The sequence below is a fragment of the Canis lupus genome, chromosome 25, assembly GCF_048164855.1.
Source record: "Canis lupus baileyi chromosome 25, mCanLup2.hap1, whole genome shotgun sequence".
In the NCBI taxonomy this organism is placed as follows: Eukaryota; Metazoa; Chordata; class Mammalia; order Carnivora; family Canidae; genus Canis; species Canis lupus.
Window position 1 is genome coordinate 17020409 of NC_132862.1, and position 27703 is coordinate 17048111.

At 38.7% G+C, this 27703-nt stretch overlaps 1 protein-coding gene across 4 annotated transcripts; it reads right to left on the bottom strand.

The window, feature by feature from the left end:
• Positions 1–27386, bottom strand: RESF1 (retroelement silencing factor 1). Of its 4 annotated transcripts, XM_072798429.1 has the most exons (7): positions 27252–27386; positions 25866–25962; positions 25004–25315; positions 13139–13204; positions 4545–9564; positions 3236–3319; positions 1–731 (listed from the first exon to the last, which is right to left on the bottom strand). In XM_072798429.1, the coding sequence occupies exons 5-7, from the start codon at positions 9505–9507 to the stop codon at positions 559–561; spliced, it is 5220 nt and encodes a 1739-aa protein (XP_072654530.1). In that variant the 5' UTR covers positions 9508–9564; positions 13139–13204; positions 25004–25315; positions 25866–25962; positions 27252–27386; the 3' UTR covers positions 1–558. The 4 variants fall into 4 exon arrangements, with proteins under 4 accessions (XP_072654530.1, XP_072654529.1, XP_072654532.1 ...); XM_072798428.1 differs by lacking the exon at positions 25004–25315; XM_072798431.1 differs by lacking the exon at positions 4545–9564.
• Positions 27387–27703: the final 317 nt, after the last annotated feature.

Sequence of the window (27703 nt, forward strand, 5' to 3'; positions counted from 1 at the left end):
TATATTTATATATATTTTAAAAATAAATGTTTATTTCAAGTATGAAAAGTAATGTCTAAACATTATCCAAAAATTATGTCCAGCTTAACAAGTACAAAACAAGACTTCTGACAAAGTTTACAATTAGGTATAAAATACTTAAGAATATACTTTGACATTCACAGTGAGGGTTTTTAAAAAATAAGTTTTGCTAATAAGCTTTAGAAATAAACATATTTACAGTCCCAGCTAAAATAAGCAAGTACTTAACTGAGAACAGCCCTCCCTCAGGATGGATAGTTAGCATTTCAAAATAAACTGGTAAATATTGTTCAATAATGTCAAAATTCAATACCTTATGGTTTCCCTGACAAATACCGTCTATTTCTTATATCTGGTATGCACAGGTAAGATCCCCAAGCCCTATTAAATAACTTCAATGATTTACATAACTAAGTGGTAACTAAACTCTCTTGATATTTTATCATGGCAATTCCAAGCATTTCCAGCAATATATTCTGAACAGAAAATGGCAGAAATTTTCTGGTGTCAATTATAGAACCATCAAAAAAATTAGCCTCAGAATTGTTTTAAAGGACTGCTATCAAGGCTTCTGCTTCTCTTTTCCATATACATCCTTTTGTAGGTTTGAAACATTGCCTTTGAATCTTTTACTGGATTTTGTAGTGTCTCAAATCCATCTGCACCGAAGCTTCTCTTCGAGAGTCTTGAATTAGTCAAAACATTATTATCTAAGAAAACAGAAACTTTATTACTCAGTATTAGTGACTAATATATAATCAATTAAAATGAAGAAGGAAAACCTGCATTCTTTTTTGGGATACAATTTAGGACAAGGAGCTTGATAAATTATGGCTTTTAATCTTAGAATGGTAAATTATACACACAGGACATCTTGCCTCTCTTTTGGGAACTATTTTCTACTCTCATGCCATCTTCACAGTCCAGGGCTCTTCCATTCTACTTTTATTTGCAGATTATTATAAATGTGACCTTTTTAAAAAGCTATTTAAACTAGCAATATAAAGAGCACGAGCACAAGCTGGTTCCACTCAGTGAATGGAAAAGACTATTTTAATATTCTGGCCTTGCTACGTATTAGGTATCCTAAGACATGTCTGTAGTTTTTGTTTGGTTAGACCATTTCAGTGTTGCATTAGTCTCATTATCTTTTTGATGGGTCCAATTTTCCTACTTCTTATATTTCTAGATGTACCTCTACATCTCAGTAGCCATTCCCCCTATTTACAATTCCCATGGTTTTCATTCCTGCTCTAGCCATTCCTTTCTGTATAATAATCTTGTTTTACCTTTTTCTAAGAAGTCAAGTATTCTGTCCTCTTGGTCCTTCAACTGTTTCAAATTCTTGTACGTCCTTGTTAGCATTCTTTTTGATGTCAGCAATACTGATAGCTAAGATGGGTCCCTAAGTCATTTTCCACTGAATTGTTACTTCCCTCTTCTCTGTACTTTACCCTGACTTGATATAGTTTCACATCTTGTTCCATCTACACTCCAACCTTTGCCACCAAATTTAGATGTATGATTATCTAAAAAGTTTCTTTGCATCTGTTTGGGAATTTATGACATTTGTTTTTGTTTCTCTTCACACTAATTCACATTGTCCACCCTTCATCTTGGTATTTGTTCACATTTTTCCTAAACCTTATCAGGCTTTTTTGGATTACAGGTGAACTTTATTTGCCTTTACTTTTTAATTGAAATAAAACTGACATACAGTGTTATATTAGTTTCAGGTACAACCCAGTGATTCAATCTTACACTTTTGACAGAGCTGTGACTCATATTTTGGCTTTTCTCTACCATACATCAGATCTCCTAGAGCTTGTGCCCCAACTTGTATTTTTTTTCATAGTGATTCTGAGTATTGAGGTTTATTCAACTTCAGCTTATTGCTCCTCCTATTTGTGGTTATCTTTAGAATTCTCATTTAGTTCACGCTTATCTTTGGTCAATCTGTACAGGCATCCATATTTTCAGATTCAGGTCCCAACCATGCCTCTCACCTTCTCTGTGAGGTAAGGTGTCTACTATTTCCAAGGACCTTCCTTGCCTAATCTCCATGACCATTTCTATCTTTCTCATTTTTTTTTTTTAATTCCTGTGTTCCACCCTTAGAAGTGTGTTCTCTACACTCAGGAGTCTTAAAATTCATTTTCCCCTCTTTCAACTGTTTTTCGGTTCTGATTAAGGGTGCATTTCTTCCTTCTTTGAGTCTTCTATTGAACTTAGTTTTTTCCTATATGCACCTTTAATACGTAAAACTCAATTTCTATAAGCCTATGTATTTAAGCTCTCTTCTCAATTTTGTCACACTCCTCCCTTTTAAGAAATGTGCTTCTTTATTGTTGCTCATGGTAAAATTCTGCTTCCTTCCATTCTCAAGGAATTCTAAACCCTTATCTTTACATATTCAGTTAACCAAACTAAGGTAAAACTCCTGAACTCTAGCTTCTAGTTCTCAATATGAAACCCTAAAAACAAAGTACATTCATTTCACTACTTAAATCAGATACTTGAAAGCTCTGCCTTTTCTGGTTGGCCCTTGGCCCAAAATCCTCCCCTATAAAAAGAAAGAAATTTGAACTAGGAGGCTCCATCTTTCATCATCAAAATAACTCAGATTCCACACTTAATTAACTTTGAAAAGTGGGGATCTATTTCAAGTCCCTATTCAGTTACTAGTCATGGAATTTCAATAAAATGATCTAACCTCCCAGGGATAAAATAGAAACATCCTTGCCTATCTTGTTTTGACCAGGGGCTGGCAAACAGGACATGGCCTGTAGGCCAAGCCTAGCCTCTAGCCTGAGATGGTAAATAAAGTTTAATTGAAACATAGCCCATAAACATTCATTTATAATTATCTTCTCACTACAGTGTCAAGAGACAAGTATTTAAGAGAACTTACATTCCGAAAAACTTAATATTCACCATCTAGTCCTAGGGAGGGAGAAAAGTATGCCAACCCCTTACCCTACCTAACTCATGATGAGAAACATTTTCTTGCTAAGAGGAAATAGATCACTGTTTCCTTCTCCACAGCATGAGAAAAAATACCCCCAAAAAATCTTCCAACCACTCATACAAACACTGAATCACTTTAAAAACATGGATAAAAACCAAACCTCAGAATTGTTTAACTATAATTCAGCTTCTAGATGACCAAGTGCCCAATAGATAAAATAAAAATTTAAATAGATGATAATTTTACCTATTTCTTGTTTGGCTTCTGGCATCCTTTTCTCCTCAGTTGTACCTCTTAACCAGTCTTCTTTTGTACTTTTTATTCCTGTAACTATTTAAATATTCATTTTCAGAGCTCTAGAAATTGCTATTCATCTCTTTTAGTATTGTGAAGGAAAATCAGGTGAACGTAAAATAGACTTTGAAAGGTATTAAATATATTTATGTATAACACAAGTCTAAAAGAAGCCTGAAAAAAAATGTTTTCTTCCATTTCAAGTGCCTGAGTATCTCATAAATGAAAAATAAGTTGCTTTAAGTTTGTTTAAAAAAAAAAAAAAAAAAGTTTGTTTTCACCATGAAATTATGTCTCTCCCACTTAGGTTGAATATCAACAAATGTCAAGGTACTTAAGGGCACAGGAAACAGAAAGTCACTCCCATTGCCCCCAACTCCACTTTTAATGTTCTTGTTACACCCATGCCTCAGTTTCCAAAGATCTACTTCTATGGCCAAGTAAAATCACCAATGCTTTACAAAATGAATTATATACCCTATTTTATCATATCCCTATCTCCTTTCAAGAAAATGTACCTTAATTTACATCATAACTTTCTGTGCTCCAACAGATTCCATCTGAACAGCACAGGAGAAATTAAGATTGCCATTCAAATCCTTTAGTTTTCCAATCTCAATTTCTCAACATGTTATTATATATATAATATCCACAACCCCTAAACGTTTCCTTACTATCACAAATCATTAGTCATCTATTTTCTTCTTTCTTTGCACTATGATGAGAATTCTATCATTCAGCCAACAGTAGCGCTTTAACTTTTCTGGTAACACAGTCGCCAACTATTTCAAAGATGACAATAAGTTTTATACATTTCCTTATGTATAAAAGTTTTCACTAATATATAATAATTATTCCCTCATATCTAGACTAAAATTTCAATTCACAGGGCTTTGAAATTACAAGTCCAAATGAGAATCAACAAAACACATGAAATAATGTAAAAACACTTTTCTAACTTAGCACAAAGAACGTTTTCCATAATATAGGCTTCTTGGTGAAAAAGGAAATCTTTGTATTTGGCAAATCCTACAATTTTACATACCACTTGTCATCAATACAAATGGAGTACAATTTACAGGAAGAGGGCGATAAAACAAATAGTGCCCAATGAACCATTGATTTAGAAAAGCAAATACCAAGGAATGGCAAATGCATTTAAGTCTTTGCTAGCTACCCAGATGGCATAAGTAGTGCTAACCCACTGTTCACCTACAATGCTTTAGTGTTGGGAGACACCATCAAAAAAATCATACTAGACCTTGCACAGGGGCTTCTTCCTTCCTAGGACAAGGCTGCAGATCCTTCCAGTCATCAACAGAATTTGTATTCTTAATCAGGCCATCTGGACATAACTTAAATTCCAGCATGTTTGGTTTTTCTGTGGTATCTTTCACAGGTAAGAGACTCTGAGGTTTATTTTCTGGTCTCTCTTTATTAAACTTCCTTGGTGAACTGTCTAATTTTGTGAGACAAATGCTCTCGTGCTCAGTGCATCTAAATGCAACTCTGTTCAGATACGTTTTCCTTTGATCCTTTGACTGGGGAGGCATTTGACTGAATTCCACTTCACTGTTTGAATTTTTGTCTAACTTGGTTTTATCAATCCACATTTTCTCAGGTTGATTTCCACCAACTATTCCCTTAGCATCCCTTGAAATGTATGCTTTAGACTCCTCTGAAGAGTCAGTCTTGAGGTTTTTACCATGGCTTGCACAAATATTTAATGATTCCTTACAAGTCTGTACACTGCTATTGTGTCTCTCATTTGATTTCTCCCAACTCCCTACTTGCGTGGAAAGTTTATTAGACTTCATGTATTGAGAATCACACTGTAAGTTTCTCACACAGCTTTTCTTTGATGCGTTGCTACCCATTGCTTCTTTGTGTTTCTGTCTTTGCAAATATTCCTTTGGTGTTAGAACTTTATTAATTTTAGATGAGTTACCCTTAGAGGCTGCGGATTTAACATTTGACATAGTCTTTTCTTTAACCCTGGCTCTTTCATTTGGGATTGACAAAATATTACATAATTTAAATGTTCCATCCCCATTTTTATTCTGCTCTTGTTTATCATATTTCTTCTTCTTTACTTTTGAATCAAGTATGCTCCCATCATCTAACTTCCTTTTATCCGAAACTTCTGTTCCAAAGCCACCTTTCAATCTTTTCTCTGAGGATACTGATTGTACCAAAGAACCATTTTTCATATGTAAATCTTTATTTTTATTTGTCAAGAAGCCTGCCTTTGTTTTTAGTGGGTGTGAGTTTTGTGCCATGAGCTTTTGGTGCAGACTCTCTTGAGAAAATTTTGTCATTTTATTACTGGTGTGAAAAGTTATCTCATGAAACTGCAGTTTTCCTTTTCTTTTGTGACTTTGCATGGAATCTAGTTTTTTATCACCTTTAGAAAAAAACTGACCTGATAATTCTTGTTCTGTCCTCAGTGATTTGTGTTTTGTTTTGGGCATTTCAGTTATATTTTTGCCTTGCTCTATTTCAGGAGAATGGTTTTTCTTATCTGGAAAAGTCAAAGGAATCTTCAGATTGTTATTTAGAGGACTCTCACATCCACGAGAGACATTTCTATCAGAAGTTCTTTCTCCTTCCTTACAACTTTTGATCTTCAAAGGTGAACACTGATTTTCCCCTTTGTCTTCTTTTGAAGCTGAGTTATTGATGCAATTATATTGACACTGGGGTACTCCTTCATAAACCATAGACAGCCACCCCAATGTACAGCAACCAACATCATCTTTCTCTGAATCCATTATATTATCATCAGTCTTTCCATCTGTATCTGCTTGTGGGTCACACGGACTCCCTTCTATTTTTATAGGCTCTTCTTTCTGATGTTCTGTCAACTTGTCAACCTCACAGAGTGGGTCGTCATGTTCAGGAAATAATTCTTTCATTTGCTCAGAGTTTAATACCGTAATCTGTATTTGTTCTGTTGAGTCCTTGAAGTCACAACCAGTTTGATCTTTTGAGATTTGGTTGGTTATCTGTTGGGCCACAGAACCTTCCTTTGTGTTCACAGCTTCAATACCATAGGGAAATTCTTTTAAAAGTTCTGACAGCTGATCGTGTAGGTATGAGAAAGATGCCTTATCATTGAGAATCTCACTTCTTGCAGGATCTTGGGCAGTATAATTGCAGGACGCATCACCTTCCTGAGGAATAGCAGACAATGAACATGTATCATTAGCTGTGCTTTCTTTTTTAGTGACATGTTCCACGTTGCTTTCCTCTAGAATTTCACTGTTGGCTTTAACATACTTCAAAGATAACGATTCTGGATGTTGTGGTGATTCTGCTGGTCCAGTTATTTTATGTGAAACATCTACACACAGTGAAAAATTACCATTTTGAAAACCAAAGTCTTTATTTTCAGTGAGGCTGTCTATTTGCTCTTTTTTACTAATCACTTGATGATTGGGTAGAGAAGATTTCTGTGGCTCAACCCTTTTCAAAGGAGGCAAGTTGAATATCTCTGCTATTTGGGAATTATAAGATGTATCACCTTCAACAAGAGAACAAATGTTGTCAATATGTAACATATCACCACTAACAATATCACTGTTCCTTGACTTATATGAGGCCTGCTGTTCACTCACAGAACAGTGGGGATCTGGTTCGGATTTGATATGATCTCCTTGATGGCTATTAGGTGTATCTTCTGAATTAGTCGATTCATTTTGATCTTCCTTCTGAACTGATGAGAACATCTTTGTATTTGTTGTGGTATCTGCTACTGGTTCATTAACATTAGCTTTCAACGCAGCAGTAACATTGGTATTTTCTGCCAACTGATTTTGTAAGCTACAAACACTGCCTTCTTTAATAACTGGATACAGTGTTTCAGGTACCGCTTCAGGTGTTACACCTTTGGCAGACAATGTTTTGACATCTGAAAGAATTAAGGGTGACACTACAGCAACCTGAAGTTCTGTTCCCTTTGTAACAGTTGCACTGGAAGACTCATAATTCTGTACTACTGTTGACAAAGATGTTTCTTGGGAAGTGTTTACCATCTTATTCTGAGAATTTCCTACAACTAAAAATGGACTCTTATCACAGGTTTCCACAGGCTTTGAAAATCCAACTGCTGTTCTGTTTTTTGCCTCATTATACTGTTTTTCTTCTGTAGGTTCTTTAGGTTGCTTTTTCCACAGAGAAAGACATGTTGCTAGCAATTCCATGGAAAAGTGATGGTCACTTTTAGAAGACATTCCACTCGAGGATTTCCGCTCAAGGCAAAAAGAGTTGTCTAAAACCTTGGTATTTATATTACAAGGACTTGGAGTTTCCATGGTTTTCAAATTCGTTTGGTTACCAGTGACTTGGGTATTTGAACTAATTTCAAAACTATGTGGTTTAGAGCCCTGAATAGTTTCACCAGTATTTTTAAATAATTTCTCCTGTAGTTTATCTCTACATGTAAGTAAACTGAGAATCAGCGTATTTTTATTTGGGTATTTTGAAACATATTCCTCAAAAGATGTAGACTGAGGAACAGAAGTTGTTTCAGAATTTGTTGGCACATTTGGTTCAACGTTGACATTTCCTGATGAAACCTGGGTGTTATTTAATGTTGTCTGGGTAATCTCAACAGTTGATGACTTTAAAGAAGTCCTAACTTTCATATCATTTAACTGGTCTGGCATTGGTAACTTTTCTGAATAGACAGAATTTCGTAAAGTAGAATTCACTTGGTTACAATTTCCCCAATTGAGGTCTTGAATGTTAGAATTCATTGTAGTGTGTGTTCTACTTGTTTCTTTTGCAGATTCCATTATGGTTGGTGGCTTATTCTCTGGAGTCAGTAGGGTTACCTGTGGCCCAGACTGGATTTGGACATTTTGTTTCACAGACAATTCAGAATTTGGAGCTAATTCATTGTAAGGGGTATCAGTTGTTTTAATACAACCTGCTGCCATCAAAAGATTTTTATTAATTTTAATTTTCCTTGCAAGTTCGGAAAACTTCTTTTTTATTTCTACTAATGTTTTAATATCCCTCACTAACTTCTCTTTTGTGGCATTTGTGTCCAGTATTTGATTTGAAGATAGATCACAAGAGTCTACGCTTCTCTCTTGATTATTCTGAGCAAGGGTCTGAACACCATCTATAGAAGATCTAACAGGTTCAGTAAAAGGCTGAGTGACATTAGTATTTATTTTCAAGTTACAGGAATTTCCAACTGTGCTGACATTTTCATTAAGGCTTTGCCAATGCTGTTGAAAGTTTCTAGGAAAGTCTCTCCTCATTTCAGGTAAGTGCATTTCTTGACTCTGAGAAACACCCAGAGAAGTCTGTTTAATAACATGCTGAGTACTTTGAAAAGGCTGGCTTACATATCTACAGTCAGAAGGCGGAGGAAGTGGTCTTTTGTCAGTATGAGTAACTGCACATTGATAGGACTGTATACTTGCAGTCTGCTTTGACTGTAAAGTCCGTGGAGAATCTGGAGGGTGACTATTTTTCATCTGCAATGATGTAGATGGCATAGGATTTTGTTTCTGATGAGTGGGATCTTGCAAAAAGCTTTGTGACGGGTAATTGTATTGCTTTGGAAGTGATCTGTAATCTGGGTAAGTCAGTCCACTGGATGTATACTGTTGTGCCCAATCAGCCTGTCGTTCTGATAAAGATGGGTTAAGTCTTGGGGCTCCTTGATAAGTTACAGGAACTCTGGCAGAATTAGGAGGGATCATTTGTAGTTGCATAGAATAGGAATCTGATGATACAAATTGATTCTGTAGTGCATGTAAATTAGGTGTATTAGTTCCAAAACCAGTTTGATGGGACACAGTTGCCCCTGTATGAGAAAGCATAGAATTCCTCATTTGAGAGTTCAACCATATATTTTGTGTAACTCCTGAAGACATTTGCAAATTGTGATTTAGTTGTTTGGATCCTTTAACATTTGCATATGTGATTCCTTCTACTGAAGTTTGTGAGGCCACAACTGTCCCATTATGCATATCAGGAATAGGGATTTGCTGAGGAGCTGGATAATTTCTGATGTTTAGCAGTGGCTGTGAAACTGTATTTGAATTACCAAGAAACATACATGCTTCTTGGTTACTTCCAGGATAGTTTAAAGAACTTTGAGATGTTGTATTAAGTGTATTTATTAAAGCCTGCTCCAAAAAAGATGACTGCTTTTTAGGATACTGTGGTGGTAAGGTGACATTCTCTGGTTTTACATTCCAATTCATTGTTGATTTGATGTAGTAGCAGTGTATTAAAAGTCAGTTGTTCTGAATGTCAGGAATCTGTAGGAAATAAGGAACTTTTATTAAAAATTTATCTACATAAAACTTCCCAAGAAAATTAGTTTACCTTGATACCAATGCTATGTCTATCATAATTCCAGAAACCTCAGATCAAAGCTTCATCTTTAATTTGGGGAAGAGAAACAAAAGAGCAAAGGAGGATATAATAAATACAGCAAATATAAAAAAAAAATTGTCTAGGGTGTTTTACAGGCATTCATTCTACATAAAAGTATTTTGTTTGTTACACTGAAGTGACAACTACTTTCTGCTTTTATTTATTCTAACAGGCTCTTTATTATGAGTAACCCATGCTCACTGAAACAAAACGAACAAGTCAAACACATGGTAAAAAGTCCTTTTTGTCTATTCCCATTGTCTAACTCCCTAAGGGTGTCTACTGCTACCTTCCCTTTCAGAAAACTTTATACATAAAAAGCAAACACATGGAGAAAACCCTGTCTTTTTGTCTGATTTTCATTACTGTATCTAGGATACCTTATCATTGCACTACAAATATATTCATTGGGGATCCCTGGGTGGCGCAGCGGTTTAGCGCCTGCCTTTGGCCCAGGGCGCGATCCTGGAGACCCGGGATCGAATCCCACGTCGGGCTCCCTGCATGGAGCCTGCTTCTTCCTCTGCCTGTGTCTCTGCCCCTCTCTCTCTCTGTGTGACTATCATAAATAAATAAAAATTTTAAAAAATAAAATAAAATAAAAATTAGACTGGGACATGAACTCCACATTTATCATAATAAGCTAACCTAAGAAAAGAAATGATGAGAGTGAAAATAAAATAATGAACAAAAATGTAGAGATTCAACAAGTCACAAGGTAATTCTTTAAAAAAGAATATTAAAAAAAGAATAAAAATCAATAAGCCTCTAACAATACTGATCATGACATTTTAAAAGTGCAATAGGGCAGCCCAGGTGGCTCAGCGGTTTAGCAGCGCCTTCAGCCCAGGGTGTGATCCTGGAGACCCGGGATTGAGTCCCACGTCAGACTCCCTGCATGGAGCCTGCTTCTCCTTCTGCCTGTGTCTCTTGCCCCCCCCCCCCCTCTGTGTCTCATGAATAAATAAATAAAATCTTTTTTAAAAAATGCTTAAAAAATAAAAATAAAAGTGCAATACTGGGGGTGAGGGGGTGCCCCTGGGCGGCTCAGTTGGTTAAGTGGTAAACTCTTGTTTTTGGCTCTGAGTCAGGCTCCATGCTCAGCCAGGAAGTCTACTTGTGGAATTCTCTCTCCTTCTACGTGTTTGCCTGCTTGCGAGCACACTCTCACTTTATCTCTAAAATCAATCTTTTTTTAAAAAGTGCAATATTGGCAATAGAGACTACTACTAGACCCTATAGATGTTAAAAATACTAAGTATTTATTTTGAATAATTTTATTCCAATACATTTCAAATTTAGAAGAATAGAGAAATTCTTCGAAAAATACACCTAACCAGGATTGACATGGTAACAATACCATTTAAGTACCAATTAATTGATAATCAAGTCTCTTTTCACAAAGAAAATGCCAGACCAATACGGCTTTGCTGGAGTATGCTAACAATCTATGAAAGAAATAATCTAATATGAAAAAAGATAAAAAAGAGAACACTTTAGAGCTCATTCATTGAGGCTGTCATCCAAAAGCCAGAAAGAAGGAAAATTAGAAGCCAATTTTTTGCAGAAACGTAAAAACAAAAATCCTAAACAAAATGTAAGCAAACCAAATGTGGTGACATGAAAATGATAACCTATCATGATCAAATTAGGATTATTTCAGAAATACAAGATTTGTCATTTGAAAATTAACCAAATAACAATAATTTTTAAAATCCTAAATTCAACAGATGCAAGAACTTTTCAAAAAATTCACATTCATTAGAACAGTTTTATCAAACAACACAAATTTCCTTAATTTTGATAAATGTTAGCTTTAAACATTTAGACTGACAATAAAACAAATACACCACTATTGTCCCTTCTATTAATCACTGTATTGGAGATCCTGGAAAGTATAAGAATTGGGAAGGAAAACATAAAATGGATATTCACAGATGTAATAGATGTAATAGAGAAAATCCAAAACAATCTATAGATCTTTAAGACTTACTAAATTATGGGTCATAGTGTTCTCACTAAGAAGAAAAACAAGATTGAAAAGATTGAAGAAGGCATATATCCATCTGAATTAAAAACAGATCCCAGAAAAACGGAGTGGGAAGAAATCAGAGAGAAAAATCATAAGAGACTCTTAACTATATGAAACAAACTCAGGGGTGCTGGAAGGAGGGGACAGGGGTGATGGGGTAACTGGGTGATGGGCATTAAGGAGGGCACCTGATGTGACGAGCACTGGGTGTTATATGCAACTGTGAATCACTAAACTCTACGTCTGAAACTAATGACACAGTATATGCTGGCTAAGGGAATTTTTTTTAAAGATTTTTTATTTATTTATTCATGAGACAGAGAGAGACGGGGGGGGGGGGAGCAGAGATGCAGGCAGAGGGAGAAGTAGGCTCCATGCAGGGAGCCCGATGTGGGACTTGATCCTGGGACTCCAGGATCACGCCCTGAGCCGAAGGCAGACGGCAAACCACTGAGCCACCCAGGGATCCCCTGGCTAACAGAATTTAAATAAAAATTAAAAAACAAACAAAAAGATCCTAGGAAGAGACATCTCTGTATTCCTCACATGCCTTCTCCCAGGAAAGCTCCTTAATAATGGCTGGCTGTCAGTAGAGCATGCAACTCCTGACCTTAGGGTCATGAGTTTGAGTCCCAGGTTGGGGACAGAGTTTACTCAAAAAAAAAAAAAAAAACTGGCTGATCAGGCACAGGCGTAATACAAAGCAGCACTTCTAGAGTTAATGATGCCTAATAAGTTTCCCTTAGTTTTTATGCATACTTAGGGTGGGAGGCTGTTATGGAGTGAATTGTGTCTTTTTACCACCAAATTCCTATGTTGAAGCCCTAACCCCCTATATTTGGGGACAGGCCCTTCAGGGGGGTAATTAAATTTAAGTGAGGTGATAAGGACAGGGCCTTAATCCAACAGGACTGGTGTCCTTTAAGAGAGACAGCAGGCATATGCACAGAGGAAAGACCATGTGAGGTCACACAGAGAAGGAGGCTGACTACAAGCCAAGAGGCCTCAGGAGAAACCAAATACCTCGATCTGTGAGAAATACAGGTGTTATTTAAGCCACCAAGTCTGTGATTACAAGAGAGCAGCCGGTAGAGGACCAATACAGAGCATATGGGTAGGCAGACAAACGCTCTGAGTAATTTGGGGTTACTTTATTCCTCTCTCTGCTTTGCTAGCACACAAGGAAACTAAAGCCTGGAAAATCATCCCTGAACTACCTATTTAGAGGGAAGGAGTCAAAAGTTGTCTGACTTTATTTCAGATTGCAGAGTCTCTACTTCTAGATACAAAGTATTAAACTTTTTGAAAATATACTATAGTGGAGAGTACAAGAGACTGGATTTCCATGGTCTATCATTTTAATTTCACTTGAAAAAAATTAACTTTTTGCCAAAATCTCCACCCAACTCCAGCATGGCACTTACCTGACAAATCCCAAGTATGGCTGAACTTAAGAATCTCCTTCTCTGCACAGGAATAGCTGAAGTTTTCTGGGGAAAAAAAAAATTTTGACACAAGCCAGCCGACTAATTTTACTTTATGAACAAAAACATAAAACTTAACACCGCTCACAATTCTACTTCATTTTTTGAATTTTTTTCCCCCATGCTCTACGACTTTTTCTCTCCGCCCTGGTCCCTAGCCACTCCAACCATGCTCCCCCTGCCCTAATTCAGCTCCTTATATTTGAGGGGAGAAATAGCACCAATTCTCCATCCTTCCATCATCAAATCTATAAAGCCCACCCTTGTAATTGGAATATGCATCTCCAATGACAGAGCTGACCTTCCTCCTACCAAATCTCTAAATTTAAAATCCTACTCCCCTTCCCTTTATTCCTGATATCAACCTGACTCTATGAGATTAGGCCATCCACAAAGGTGCACACATATTCTAGGACTGGCAGGATTCAAAAACAAACCTCATTGGGCCCCATACTCTTCACCTCCCTACCTCTGTACTAGTGACAGCCTTTTCAGTTTGTTTTAAAATCACAAGCATTTAAAAAATATATCAAAAATAAATAAATAAAAATAGATCAGATTTTAAATGTTTAACACCTTAAATGCAGATAAAAATGATTTTTAAAAGTAATTTGTGTTTTCACAAAATATACAGTAAAAAAACCATTAAGGAGATTGAAATGTACACTAGAAAATATTCACTTAATGCAAAGAAATGTTAAGGGGGGGGAAAGACACAAGACCTAGAAAACAAAAAGCATAAACAGCAGATGTATATCCCCCCCATATTAATAACATTAAATGTGAATGGATTCAACAATCCAAAAGACAAACTAGATTTTAAAAAAACTAAATGCTGTCTCCAGACACATTTTAGATCCAAAGAAAGAAATACAGTGAAAATAAAAGAATACAAAAGGTATCAGATGATGCAAACACAGCAGCTGCGAGATATGTGGAAGGCCTATGCTAATTATCAGACAAAACAAACTAAACAGGAACACCTGGCTGGCTCAGTGGTTGAGCAGCTGCCCTTGGCTCAAAGCATGATCCCAGGGTCCCAGGATCAAATCCCACATTAGGTTCCTCAGGGGGAGCCTGCTTCTCTCTGCCAATGTCTCTGCCTCTTTCTCTGGGTCCCTCATGAATAAATAAAATCTTCAAAAAAAAAAAAAAAACCTAAACAAATCTTACTACAGATAAAAAGGAATATTTTAAGCTATAAAAGGGTCAATCCAAGAAAAAGATATAACAATTAGAAATACTTAACAGATAATTAAAATAAAAAACAAGGAATAGGCAATTCACCAAGAGTTGAAAACTTCAATTCCACATTTTCAATAATGAATAGAACTGGCAAAAAAAATCTACAAGAGAAGTACTGAACACATTATACACACCCACATTTGTTTCTAGTAGGGATTAAAACAGAGTATCTTAAGTTGTTAATAAATAAATGTCCACAGAGGCCCAGGTGGCTCAGCGGTTTAGCGCTGCCTTCAGCTCAGGGTGTGATCCTGTCCTGGAGTCCCAGGATCAAGTCCCACGACGGGCTCCCTGCATGAAGCCTGCTTCTCTGTCTCTCTCATGATAAATAAAATCTTTAAAATAAACAAATAACTGCCCATTAGTTGCCTTGTAGATTTAAGGCTCTCTCTTTGGCAACAATAGTTCAAATTCTTTTGTCAAGTGCTGAAAGGATCAGCAACCAGCCCAGTAATGAGAGCGGATGTCACGGGGCCACAAAAGCAATGGATTTTTATATTCAATTGTAGGAAATTCTAGGAATATCCTTGCTATTAGTAGCTATAGGTAAATTAGCAAACCCTGAATAATGACCCTAGATACAGTTAGCACAAAGTCTGGCTCTACCAACCCCACCCATCTGGCAGGTTTTGCAGTATAAAGAATAGGTAATACCAATATGTTGATGCTGATAAGATGTGGTGGCCCTCACTGGGAGGCAAGCAGCCCTTGTATGTTGACCCTGATAAAGTCCTATGACCAAACTGAGGGAATTCAGAGCCATAATTCACATACTCCTACATCCATGGAGGTTTCCTTGTATGTCATCATGAAAATGACTTTAAAATTTTTAACTAAAAAAAACCAAAAAAAATATATCCTGGACATAGACAAACTTTTTTTTTAAAGATTTATTTGAGATAGAATGCTCACATACAGGAGCATACATTTATTTGAGCAGAGGGATGGAGAGAATCCTCAAGTAGAGGATCCCTGTTGAGTGTGGAACGTGACACAGGCTCCATCCCAGAACCCTGAAATCATAACCTGAGCCAAAATCAAGAGTTGGCCACTTAACTGACAGCCACTCAGGTGTCCCTAGATAAACTACCTTTAGGTTTAACAGTTTGGGGCTTTAAGTTTTGATACTATTACCATTACTTCCTGCAATAAAACTGGGAAGAAAGCATGTCACTAAAAATTCAAAGTATAAAAAGCTGTGAATAGCAAGCTGTGAATTGCAAAAATAATTTGTGAAGCAGGAAAAAAAAAAAAGAAATGGCTGGAGACTACATGTAACAATGCATCTGATTTTCGTATAATTTCATAAAGACCTCACCAAGTTTAAAAAAAGATTTGTGAATTTTTTCATTTTATTCTATATCCATATAACACAAAGAATGTAGTTTAAGCAAAAAATTGTCAACCCAGAAGCTTATCTGTAATTTAGCCTTATGACAGGAATTTACAAAGCAAAAAAAAAATCCCTAAAAATCATAGTTTGGAGGGGCAGCCCTGGTAGCTCAGCAGTTTAGCGCTGCCTTCAGCCCAGGGTGTGATCCTGGAGACCCGGGATCGAGTCCCAAATCGGGCTTCCTGCATGGAGCCTGTTTCTCCCTCTGCCTGTATCTCTGCCCACCCCCCACCCTGTGTGTGTCTCTAATGAATAAGTAAATAAAATCTTAAAAAAAAAATCATAGTTTGGAGAAATAATCATATTAATATCTATCCTAAACAAATGCACAAGTGTACACCCCATGAACACAACTCTAAGAAAAAGGATCTGTTATATTAGTGTTTGCCATGGCCAGGCCTACTATAAATCAGATAAAATAGTAAGAAAGAACAGGACAAACTAAGCCACATCAAGAATTGTTCCATTTCTAATGTGCTCCACAAACCAAAGTTTATTTGGAGTACCTATTGATGTGGTTAAACTGAGGAAAGCCAGTATTTTCCACTGAAAAACTAATTAGCATTTTAAAAAGCTTAGAGATACTTCTATAACATCAACAAAACCACAAACACCAACACTTCAGTGGAAAAGACACTTTTCAGGAATGCCAAAAGTATCGTGATTTACTTAACCTATTCTAGCTCTGGCTGTTTGTATCCTTAGTCACGTGATAAATTAGGCTATTAACCCTTGAATTAGGCTTTCAAAAGTATTCTAAGTTTTGTGTTATTTATAATGCAACTCTATAAATAACAGCTAACATTTGAGAATTTACCATATGTTAAGAACTGTCTGTGCTGAATGCTTTAAATACATTATCACATTCAACTGACAGAACAAATGAATGAAGCCAGGCAGAAGTGCAGTGGCTAGCAAGAATACAAGTCCCACTATCACTGCTGTTAACTCTCCACAGTGCCAGAGAAAGGCAACAAGACTATAATTTCATGTGCAACTTATTACTTACACAAACAGAAAAACCAAGATTAGTGTCCCTATTCCCAGAAGGTGATACCAAAGTGGTTGAGAATACAGGCTGCTGAGGAGCCAATTCAGAAACAACCATTTTATAGCCTACTGCTCTATCCCAAGGGTAAGGGAAGTGGTAAAGTCCAGTACTCAACTGACACACTGGGGCACAGAAAAAAACTATCCTTGAGGCCATTTTTCACAAGGGTTCTTATCAACCTTTTCCCAGGAAGACAAGCAGGGTGTCCTGCCAAGGTATGGGTTAGACAGAGATTATGTTTTGCCTGTTCAGCCCATGACAAGACAAAGGTAATCAGAGTACCATGGTAAAGCTGCCCGCCCCCCAACTCTACCCTCCACCTTTTATGTGTCCAGCTACAAATTCTATTCAGACACTCCATCAAATACCCTAACTGTACTTTCTCTCAGGCAATATCTGAAAAGTGACTTGACCCTGACCCTTGGCGGGATGATCAGGCCTTTTGTGGAGGTCAGACTACAACCAAGTTCCCCACACCAAGCCAAGCCAGTGAACTATGTCCCAGGTATCATCGAGGTTCACCAATGACAGCCACATGGCTTTCTCCCTGGAAGAACAAGGGAGTGGGAACAGCTCTACTTTTGCTCACGGATTAATCTAGGTACAGCATGGGGTGCTGGCAGTCACATATATCCCATCATGACTGGCCAGTCCCAAGTCCAGAGCAATGCATCTATCATTCAGGTTACAAAGTTTACACTTTCCTGTGTCTCTAGAGCAGAGGTCAGAGACAAATTTCAGACTTCATTTATAGTTGTATTATATCCTACAGTGGGAATTAATGATTCCAGAGCATACATGAAAAAGTCAGTTATCTTTCCTTCAAGTGCTGCCTAGTAACTCATTTTAGAGTGCTCCAGGTATCCACCTCAAAGAAACAGGAATCATTAGAGGGGTAATGGTCTCAAATACCTAGAAATCCCCGACAAGTGCCTCACGTATACATGAGCAGTTTGCCAGGCAAGTATAAGGAACCTAAGATGAAACATGCGTTTGGAGTACAAAGTTTAAGTATTGCTATTATAATAGGAGTGAGCCAATTCTGTGCCTCTTGAGGTAGACAAACTCTATGAAAAGAACTAAACAGTTGCCGTAAAGCAGGCTCAATTGCCCTGAAGAAAAATCTGAAAACTTTTACACCCTGTTAGTTACCTCTGTCATTATAGGTAACATTCTATTGTCTACTCTGGTTGTCTGAGGTTTAGAGTTGCAAGAACTTTTAACAGAGGCATTTTGTTGGCATGGAGTTAAGATCCAGATTTTATAAAATTAAAAGTTGAGATTAATAATGCAAGGGGATCTGAAGTACCCAAGAGACCTACTGGACAGAATCTACTTTGCTAGCGGGATCAAGGCAGGGGATGACAGATCTACTTAAATTCAGAGCCATTAACTGTAGTTTAGACAATATATACAAGAGAACTTGTATACAAGGGAACTGCTTTCCCTTAATCAGGGAACCAATGGAAGTCATGACTAACAGGATAAGGTATACAAGCCTTGGTCCAAAGGATACCACTCCCAAGACCTTCATTCCCAAATTCAGCAACAGCTGAGAGACTGTAGGGAGTCCTTAGATTAAGATCTTCTCCTGGCCAGCAGTATGTTGATTGAGGGTGGTAGGTAGCAACAGCCTGGGGTAAATTAGATTACTAGTTTCTGCCTATTTCCCCAACCCTGATCCCACCTGGGTCTATTGTCTTCCTTCTCCAACTACCATAGGGGAACTATGCCGTTATGCTGGGGGAGAAGGAATGATAATCAGTCAATTGTGGACTGATCAATCCTATGCTCTAAGCCACCCAAGCCACAATCCTTTGTCCAGTAACACTATCGCATGGAAGGAAAATGTAAAAACCGATAGAAGTTGTGGCAATGAATCTTCAGTGCTGTAATGAAGCAGTGACCTATTGAGACATCCAAAACACCCTCAACTACTTCAACTAAAAACACATGCAAAAAATTGAATGCAGAAACAGATTTAATAGAACCTACATAAACAAATATTCTTTGGGGTCCAAAAGAATTTCTAATGTATATAAATGCTTCCTGAGACCACCTGTCCTTTCCATCTGTAGCTGTAGATAGCATACCCACTCAGTACTCGTGGAAGGAGAACCTGGAAGCATGTACCTCACTTCCATGGACTCTTGCCCATGCATCTCTCTCTTCTCTGTTTGACATATATTGTGTCCTTTGCTGTCATAAACTTTAACCATGAGAATACAAAAGTAGAGAAAAGGAACAAAACTAAAACTTGGGTCTTTGAAAAGATCAACAAAACTGACAAACCTTTATCTAGACTGACCAAGAAGAAGTCTCAAAATTATTAAAATCAGGAAATAGAGACATTACTACCAACCCTTCACTGAAAACGAAGAGAGAATACCATGAACTGTTTGCCAATATATTTAATGATTTGGATGAAAACGACCACCGTGATATTTTATAGTAAGAAATATGTATTTGATCTTTGTCCCCACTTCCTGCACAGAGTTCCTAAAATCCTTGGGTTTTCCTAAGTGATGTGTTAAAGGTGTCTTTTGTTATGTTCATAACGCCCAAAGAGGGGGCTGTTTGCCAGGAGAACCAGTCCTGTGATCAGGGGATTAGAACTTTCAGTCCCACCCCACCCCACCTCCAGAGAGGGAAGGAGAGATGGAAAGTGAATCAATGGCCAATGTTTTTAATCAATCATGACTATGTAATGAAGCCTCTATGAAAACCCAAACGAGAGAGCTTCTAGGTCTGTGAACACATGAAGATTTAGGGAGAATGGCATGCTCAGAGGAGGCAAAGAACTTTCACTCTCCTTCCCACATACCTCACCCTATGCATCTCTTCTAGGACTGTGGATTTGTATCCTTTAAAATCATTTTAAATACACCAGTAACCTAGTAAGTAACATGATTCTCTGAGTTCTGTGAACCCCTCTAGCAAATTAATAGACTCCATGGAAGGGTTTGTGGAAACCTCTGTTCTATAGCCAGTTAGTTGGAAGAACAACCTGGACTTGCAATTGGCATCTGAAATCCGGGAGGGTTGGAGAAACCTCCAATCTACAGCCTTTTGGTCAGAAGCACAAGGGAAAACCTGGGCTTCAGACTGCTATCTTAAATGGGGGAGGAGGGCAGTCTTCTGGGTCTGAGCCCTCAACCTACAGAATCTGATGCTACTTCCAGGTGTTAGAATGGTTTAGAACAGTAGGATACCCACATGGTGTCCCCAGAAAATTGCTTGTTGTTGATGTGGGGGGACCCTCCCCCCACATACAGTGGAATTAAGTGCACAACCCCAGAAGACCCCAAAAGACATTGACCAAAACTAACTCAAGAAGATACAGGAAATCGGGGATCTCTGGGTGGCGCAGCGGTTTGGTGCCTGCCTTTGGCCCAGGGTGCGATCCTGGAGACCCAGGATCGAGTCCCACATCAGGCTTCTGGTGCATGGAGCCTGCTTCTCCCTCTGCCTATGTCTCTGCCTCTCTCTCTCTGTGACTATCATAAATAAATAAAAAATTTAAAATAAAAAAAAAAAAAAAAAGAAGATACAGGAAATCTAAATAGGACTACATAAAAAGATTGAATTAGTAATCAGAAAATTACCTAAAAAGAAATGGTTAGTCCCATACAGCTTTCTGGTGAATCATACCAAAAATTTAAATATTAAAAATCAATTCTACAAACTTTTCTGAAACACAAAAGAGAGAATACGTCCCAAGTTAATTCTATGAGGCTAATAATATTGTCTGAATAGCAAAAACAGAAAAGAAATCACAATAAAACTGCAGACCAGTATCTTATGAATAGATGCAAAAATCCTCAACAAAGTACTTGCAAACCAAATAGATCAGCATATAAAAATTATACGCCACAACCAAGTGGGACTTATCCCTGAAATGCAAGACAGGTTCAACATTAAAAAAAATATTATATAATGTATCAATAGAATAAAGGACAAAATCAATTGACCATCTCAGTAGATGCAGAAGGATCAAATAAGATAGAAATTAAATGCACCTTCAAATCCAACATCTTTTCATGATAAAAACAAACTATAAGTAGAAGGGAATTTCTCTGAGTTGGTAAAAGGCATCTACAAAAAACCCACAGCATATATCATAATGAACAGGGAAAGACTGAATGCTTATCCTCTACAAGATCAGGAACAAAATAGATGCCTGTATTTGCTATTTCTGTTAGATATTATACCAGAGGGTCTAACCACGGCAGTTAAGCAAAAGAAAAAAAAAAGAAATAAAAGACACCTAGATTGGAAATGAAGAAGTAAAACTATCTCTAGTTGTAGATGACATCTTATATATAGAAAACCATAAGGAACCCCATAAAAAACATAATAAGATAGTTTAGCTAGGCTGTCTAGTACATCCTCAATATACAAAAGCCAAATGTATTTCTAAACAACACAATCTAGAAAACAATCTCATTACAGGAACATTAAAAAGAATCAAACACTTTGGAATAAATTTAACAGAAATGAAAAATTTATACTCCATAAAACATTGCTACAAGAAATTAAAAACCAAGGGGGCCTGGCTGGCTGGGTCCGTAGAGCATAAAACTCTTTTGATGATCTCAGAGTGAATTCAAGCCCTGTTAGGTACTGAGTTTACTTAAAAAAAAAAAAAAAAAAAAAAAAAGAAAAAAAAAATTCAAAATATTGGCTGGCTCGATTAGAAGAGCATGCAACGCTTGATCTTACGGATTTGAGTTTGAGCCCCATGTTGAATGTAGAGATTACTAAAAAAATTTTATTAAAAAAATTAAAGACCTAAAAAAAAAAAAAAAGGAATTGAACACCCCATGTTCAATTAAAGATTTAATGCTATTAAGGAGGCAATACTCCCTGGATTCATCTACAGATTCAGTGCAACCCTTACCAAATCCTAGATGTCTTTTCAGAAATTTAGAACCTAATCCTAGAATTCATTTTGAAAGGAATAAATCTGGAGGACTCACACTTCCCAACTTCAAAATTTACTACAAAACCACGTAACAAAACATGTAGTACTGAACAGAACTGACAATCCAAAAAATAAACCATCATATTTACAGTCACTAGAATTCAGTAAAGAATTCTTAAAACTCAACAATAAAAGACAACTCAAATTGAAAGTTAACAAAAATTCTGAATAGACAATTTTCCCAAAGATATAAAAAATAGCAAATATGCACATAAAAAGATGTTCGACATCATTAACCACCAATGAAAAACACAGTACCTATCACAAAAAGACCAGTATTTGCCATGGATGTGGACATACTGGAACTCTTATGCATGTAGTTGAGAATATAAATGGTTCATCTACTTTGAAGAACACTCTGGCAGTTTCTCAAAAAGATCAAATATAGTTATATGATGGAGCAACTCTCTGCTCCTAGGCATATACCCAAGAGAATTAAAAATGTAGGACTACACAAATACTTGTACATCAATGCTCACAGCAGCAAATGCTAACAATGTAAATGTCTGTTAACTGACAGAAGGAGAAACAAAATGTGGCATATCTATACCATGGACTATTACTTGGCAATAAAAAGCAGTGAAGTACAGACATGCTTCAACATGGATATGCCTTGAAAACATGTGAAGTGAGAGAAAAGTCACAAAGGATCACATATCATTATTATTAATTCATCTAAAAGAAATGTTCAGAACACACAAATCTAGAGATAAAAACTAGATTAATAGCTGCATGGGAATGCTTGGGTTGGAGGAAAGGGAAGTTATTTGTGAAGAAGATTCCAAAATACAGGCATTATAAAGAGTCACTCTAAATAGAGTCAAAAGGATAGTGAAGAAACAGGGCCTATGCTGGTCTCCAGTTTCAATTTTTGGAACACCATGAACTTTTGACTTTTGGCAACTAGACCACCTCCTGGAATACATCCTCCTACTTTGGACTGAAATAGAGAATGTTCACGTCTATTAACCAAATAATCAATCATGTGTTACAGTTAGTTTAAACTCTGCTAGCAAAAAAAAAAAAAAAAAAAAAACTCTGCTAGCACCAACCATTATTCTTCCAAAACAAGTTATATAGCCTTGTGGTTTCTGCCTATATAAGCATGCACTCCCCACTCACTGGAGCATACTCTGAATTCTGGTCAACTCTGGGTGTCCTAGACTGCAGTCCCTAAGACACCAAATAAACCCTTTTGTTTGCTTTACAGCCTCATTATCATCTAGATTGACACCATTAATGAACATGGAGATGGTTTTGGAGGTCAAGAAACTGTTCTAAAATTAACCTGCAGTGATGGCTGCATACCCCGTGAATATACTGAAAACCACCGTACTCTGTAAATGGGCAAATTCAATCATATGAATATGGTATATGAATTATATCTCTGAACTGTAGTTGGAAAAAAAAAAGCAAACACAGCATTTCCCTGTTATTAACTTAGGCACATGACCCAATGAAATTAATTCTAGACTTTTGATAAAGCAATCATATGAAAGGCATGTCTGTTCAAGTTGAAGTTGAATGTATATTATACCTGGAGATACTGCAGCCACTCAATGAAGGGGGAGGGTGTGCCTGAGAATTAAGTCAATGTTGAAGACAGCAAAGATAGAGTATCTCAAAAGTCTTTTAAGATTTTCTTTCCTTTGGGCAGCCCCGGTGGCTCAGCAGTTTAGTGCCGCCTTCACCCCAAGGTGTGATCCTGGAGACCCAGGATCGAGTCCCACGTCAGGCTCCCTGCATGGAGCCTGCTTCTCCTCTGCCTGTGTCTCTGCCTCTGTGTGTGTGTGTGTGTGTGTGTGTCTCATGAATAAATAAATAAAATCTTTAAAAAAAAAAAGATTTTCTTTCCTTAGATTCAGATGCTGAATCCAGCCAAACATGAAGATTGAGCCACTTGAACTTCTAAATGATGTGATCCAATAAATTACGTTTTGAGGCTTAAAAAAAAAAATTTATGATTTGTTTCTTATAACCTATAGTGGAAAATACATCCTATAACACACTTTGCAACCTTAACCATAAAGATTTTATCTACAAATGAAGTGTTGTAATTTAATACATCTCAAGAGAATCTTAGTGATTATCATTAAATGTTTGCAGTAATTACAACAATGAGCAATGTCTCACTTGAGACACTTACCTCAACAGGCCAGCCTCCAACATTGCCCTTCAATTTACAAGCACATTTAAGATCTCAAGAATATACACACTACAATGATGGCTCCAAAAAAAAGCATTCAGAATTCCTCAAAGTCCACAAGATTACTTCTTTCTTTACAAGGCTTATTACAAAGCAAATTTTAACTTGCATTTCTGGAGACAGAGTTGGTAAACTGTTATCTCTTTACCTCAAACTGAAAAGTATGCCTTACATGGTGGGGATGGGACAGGACAGTGGAGAAAGCCTGGTTACAACAAAAAAAATCTGGAAATCCAACTTTATAAATACCTATTTACTTTTTTTTTTCTATTTACTTATTTTTAAAGATTTTATTATATACTTATTTGAGAGTGAGCAAGCACAGGCATATGTACGGAAAGGGGAGGGGCAGAGGGAGAAGAACAAGCATCCCTCCCAGCCCAACACAAAGCCAAGCTGGTTGCAGAGCTCGACGTGGGGCTCAATCCCAGGACTCCAAAACCATGAACCTAGCCCAAGTCAGATGTGTAACTGACTGAGCCACCCAGGTGCCCTTATAAATACCTTTTAAAACAGCAAGATCAATTTGCTAAATATCTGTGCTTCTATTTGTACGAGATACCAATAATCTAAATGGGAAGAGATTCCTGTACATCACACAATAATGTGGAAAAACAGGGCTGTGGGGCAAATATGCCCTCAATAAAGAATTTAATGGAGGTGTCCCTGATTTCAAATTAAACCTGCAGGTAAAAACTATAGACTTGCGTTCTGGTACTTCCTTGCAAAAACTGAACCTACAACAGGTTCTATAGTGAGAGGTTTAATCAACACAAAGCTGTTAAATTGACTTAGAGTTGATAAACTTTAGAGCTTAAAGCAAACTGAATTTCCTATTAGACGTAATACATCTTTCCTTATATAAAATACAAGCCATAATATCTTTCCTCTAACAGGACAACAGCTAAAATTTATTGAGCACTTACCACTTACAGCCAGCAGCTGTTCCAAGTAGGTCATATGAATAAAAAATCATGTAACTTATCCCACCAATGCTATGAAGCAGGTGCTACTGTTATCCTCATTTTACAGATGAGAAAACAGAGGCAAAAGGTTAAATAATTTTGGGCAGCCCCAGTGGCTTAGCACCACCATCAGTCCGGGGTGTGATCCTGGAGACCTGGGATCCAGTCCCACATCGGCTCCCTGCATGGAGCCTGCTTCTCCCTCTGCCTGGGTCTCTGCCCCTCTCTCTGTCTCTCTTCTCTCTGTGTCTCTCATGAATGAATAAATGAAATCTTAAAAAAAAAAAAAAAAAAAAAGGTTAGATAATTTTCCCAAGGTTGTACAGATAATAAATGGTACAGCCAAGACCTGAAACTCAGCAAAGGATGCAAGGCCATGGTCTTAATCATTACAGAATATTTCCTGACACAACTTGGGTGTTTACAGGATGGAAGCCCTGGAGATGATCACTCTGGTTTTAGAGGTTGTCCTCTCTCAGAATGGTTCTCCTAGAGTTGAGCTCTATGCTGCCTCACCCCAACCCCTTGCCAGAAATAATAAAAACAAATTTTAAAAAAGGAAGAAACAGAACCATCTTAAGTAGACCTCTGCCTGAGTAACTTGACCCAGTCACCTCACCATGATCTACTCTTCCTTATTCACAAAAGATTAACAACTGAATTCTCTAGGCTAGGTCAACCATTGTCATGTGTCCTCAAGCTCTGTCACTGAATCCATTGTATCCTGCCATTTAATTGTCTAACTGATGCTGATTCGTTTAATTAATAATTTCATTCCACAACAGAAAAATCAGAGGAGGCTACTTGGAGGTAACATACTTACTTGTTAAGTATAATCTTACTCTTTTACCATTGTGTACGTTCCCATTTCCCTCCAAACACGTGCTCCCCCTTCACACAGTGTTTTTACTTCTTTGGTCCTAGGAAGAGCAAGAAACATTCTGCAATTAGCGGTTTAATATAAAGCGTATATATATATATATATATATATTTTTTTTTTTTTTATTTATAATGAATTTTACAGTCACAATAAAAGCACACGTTTCATCTGTTTACCCTGATAGGACAACTGCCGGGCCAGAGTGTGTTCCTGTAAGGTTGCACCAAAAAAAAAACGCACTAAGTCTGCAAAATTCCTACTAGGTGTGCAACCTGACAGAAACACAAACTAGGTGTGGCCTCGAATACCCTTCACTGCTTAAAATGAGAATTCGTGTGTGTGGGGGGGGGGGGGGGGGTCCTCCAGGTTCACTGCTGTCCGACCGTTCTAGAACAAATACTTCAATTGCACGGCAATTTCCCTCACTGGAAGAGTTCGGAGAATCCGACTGCACAGAGAAAAATAATTAATAATAATAATCATAAAAGAATGTGAAGTAAAACCTTAACATTCCTGCATGTTCACGCTGGTACCATTTACAACCAACGTCAAACAGAAAAATCCCCAAACAAGCTCCCTACTGAAATGCGCCCCGAGCTTGAATCGCGACGCCGGCTGCCCTCTTTTCTTCTCAAGCTGGGCTCTTGACAAGTATCACAAATGAATTGTCTTCACGGAAACGATTCCCCCCCCCCCGCAAAGGTCGCCGCTGAGGTCGAGACCGGAGTCCCCCGAGGACACCCAAGAGCGACAGACGCCCGGAGGAGCCGAGCGCGGGGAGCGTCCGCCGGCCCCTGGGAGACGCTCGCCGGGCGGTCCCGCTTCGGGAGGGTCAGCAGGACGGAGCCGCGGAGGAAGGAAACGCTCGAGAAACAGTAAATGCAAAAACAAAGACTTTTTTTTTTTTTTTCCCACGACCACGACGCAGGAAATAATTAAAAACAGAAGCTTCTCTCACACCCACCGCCTCAACAATCGCCTCGCGGCGCCACAAAACGCGCACCCGCCACCTCCACCGCGGACTGAGGCGATTTAAAGCAAACAGCCCGCGAGGCGCCGCCCTGGGGCGCGGGCTCCGAGTCTGGCGGCGGCCGGCGGGGCCCCGAGCGAGGCTGCCCGCCCAGCCGCGGGCGGCCGCGCGCCCGAGCCTCCCCGCCCGAGGCCCGGAGCCGCCCGAGCGCCCGCGACCCCGCGCCTCCGTCCGCGCCTCAGAACAAAAGCGGCCGCCGCCGCCGCCCGCGGGCGCCTGGGCTTGGGGCGCCTGGGCTTGGGGCGCGCGGACCCGCGGAGGCGAGCGAGGGGCCGCGGGCCGCCGGGCCGCACACTTACCGACGGGCCCAGAGCCCAGCGCGGGCCAGCGGGGAGGACGCTCCGGCCTCCCGGGCCCCTGAGTTTAAGTCAGCTCGGGCCGCCTCCGGGGGCGGGTCGAGCGGCGAGGCCCCGGCTCCTCCCGCGGCTGGGCCCCGCCCCCGGCCGTGGGCGGCCGCCCGGAGGCCGGCGGCGCCCGGGTCCTAGTGCCCCCCGGGTAAGCAAGGCGGCGGCCGGTCGGGCCTTCCAGTCCCGGGCGGCGAGATTTGCAAAAGCCCGCTCCCGTGTCTGATAGGAATAAAGGGGAAAGGAGAGAAAATGAGTGGGAAGTATCAGTGGGGGTGACGGATCGTGAGAGACTCCTCACTCTGGGCAATGAACCAGGGGTGGTGGAAGCGGAGGTGGGCGGGGGGATGGAGGGACCGGGGGCGGGCCGGGGGGGGGCGGGGGGCACTTGACGCGATGAGCACTGG

Bases quoted from the DNA above. Each gene is read 5' to 3' on its own strand.
- RESF1 (XM_072798430.1), bottom strand. From the start codon at position 9,507: ATGAATTGGAATGTAAAACCAGAGAATGTCACCTTACCACCACAGTAT. The intron at 3,320-4,544 runs GTCTAGTATGAT...ATATTTAAATAG, and splicing joins GGAAGAAGCCCCTGTGCAAG to TTACAGGAATAAAAAGTACA. The intron at 732-3,235 runs GTAAAATTATCA...CTGTTTTCTTAG, and splicing joins AGAAGCCAAACAAGAAATAG to ATAATAATGTTTTGACTAAT.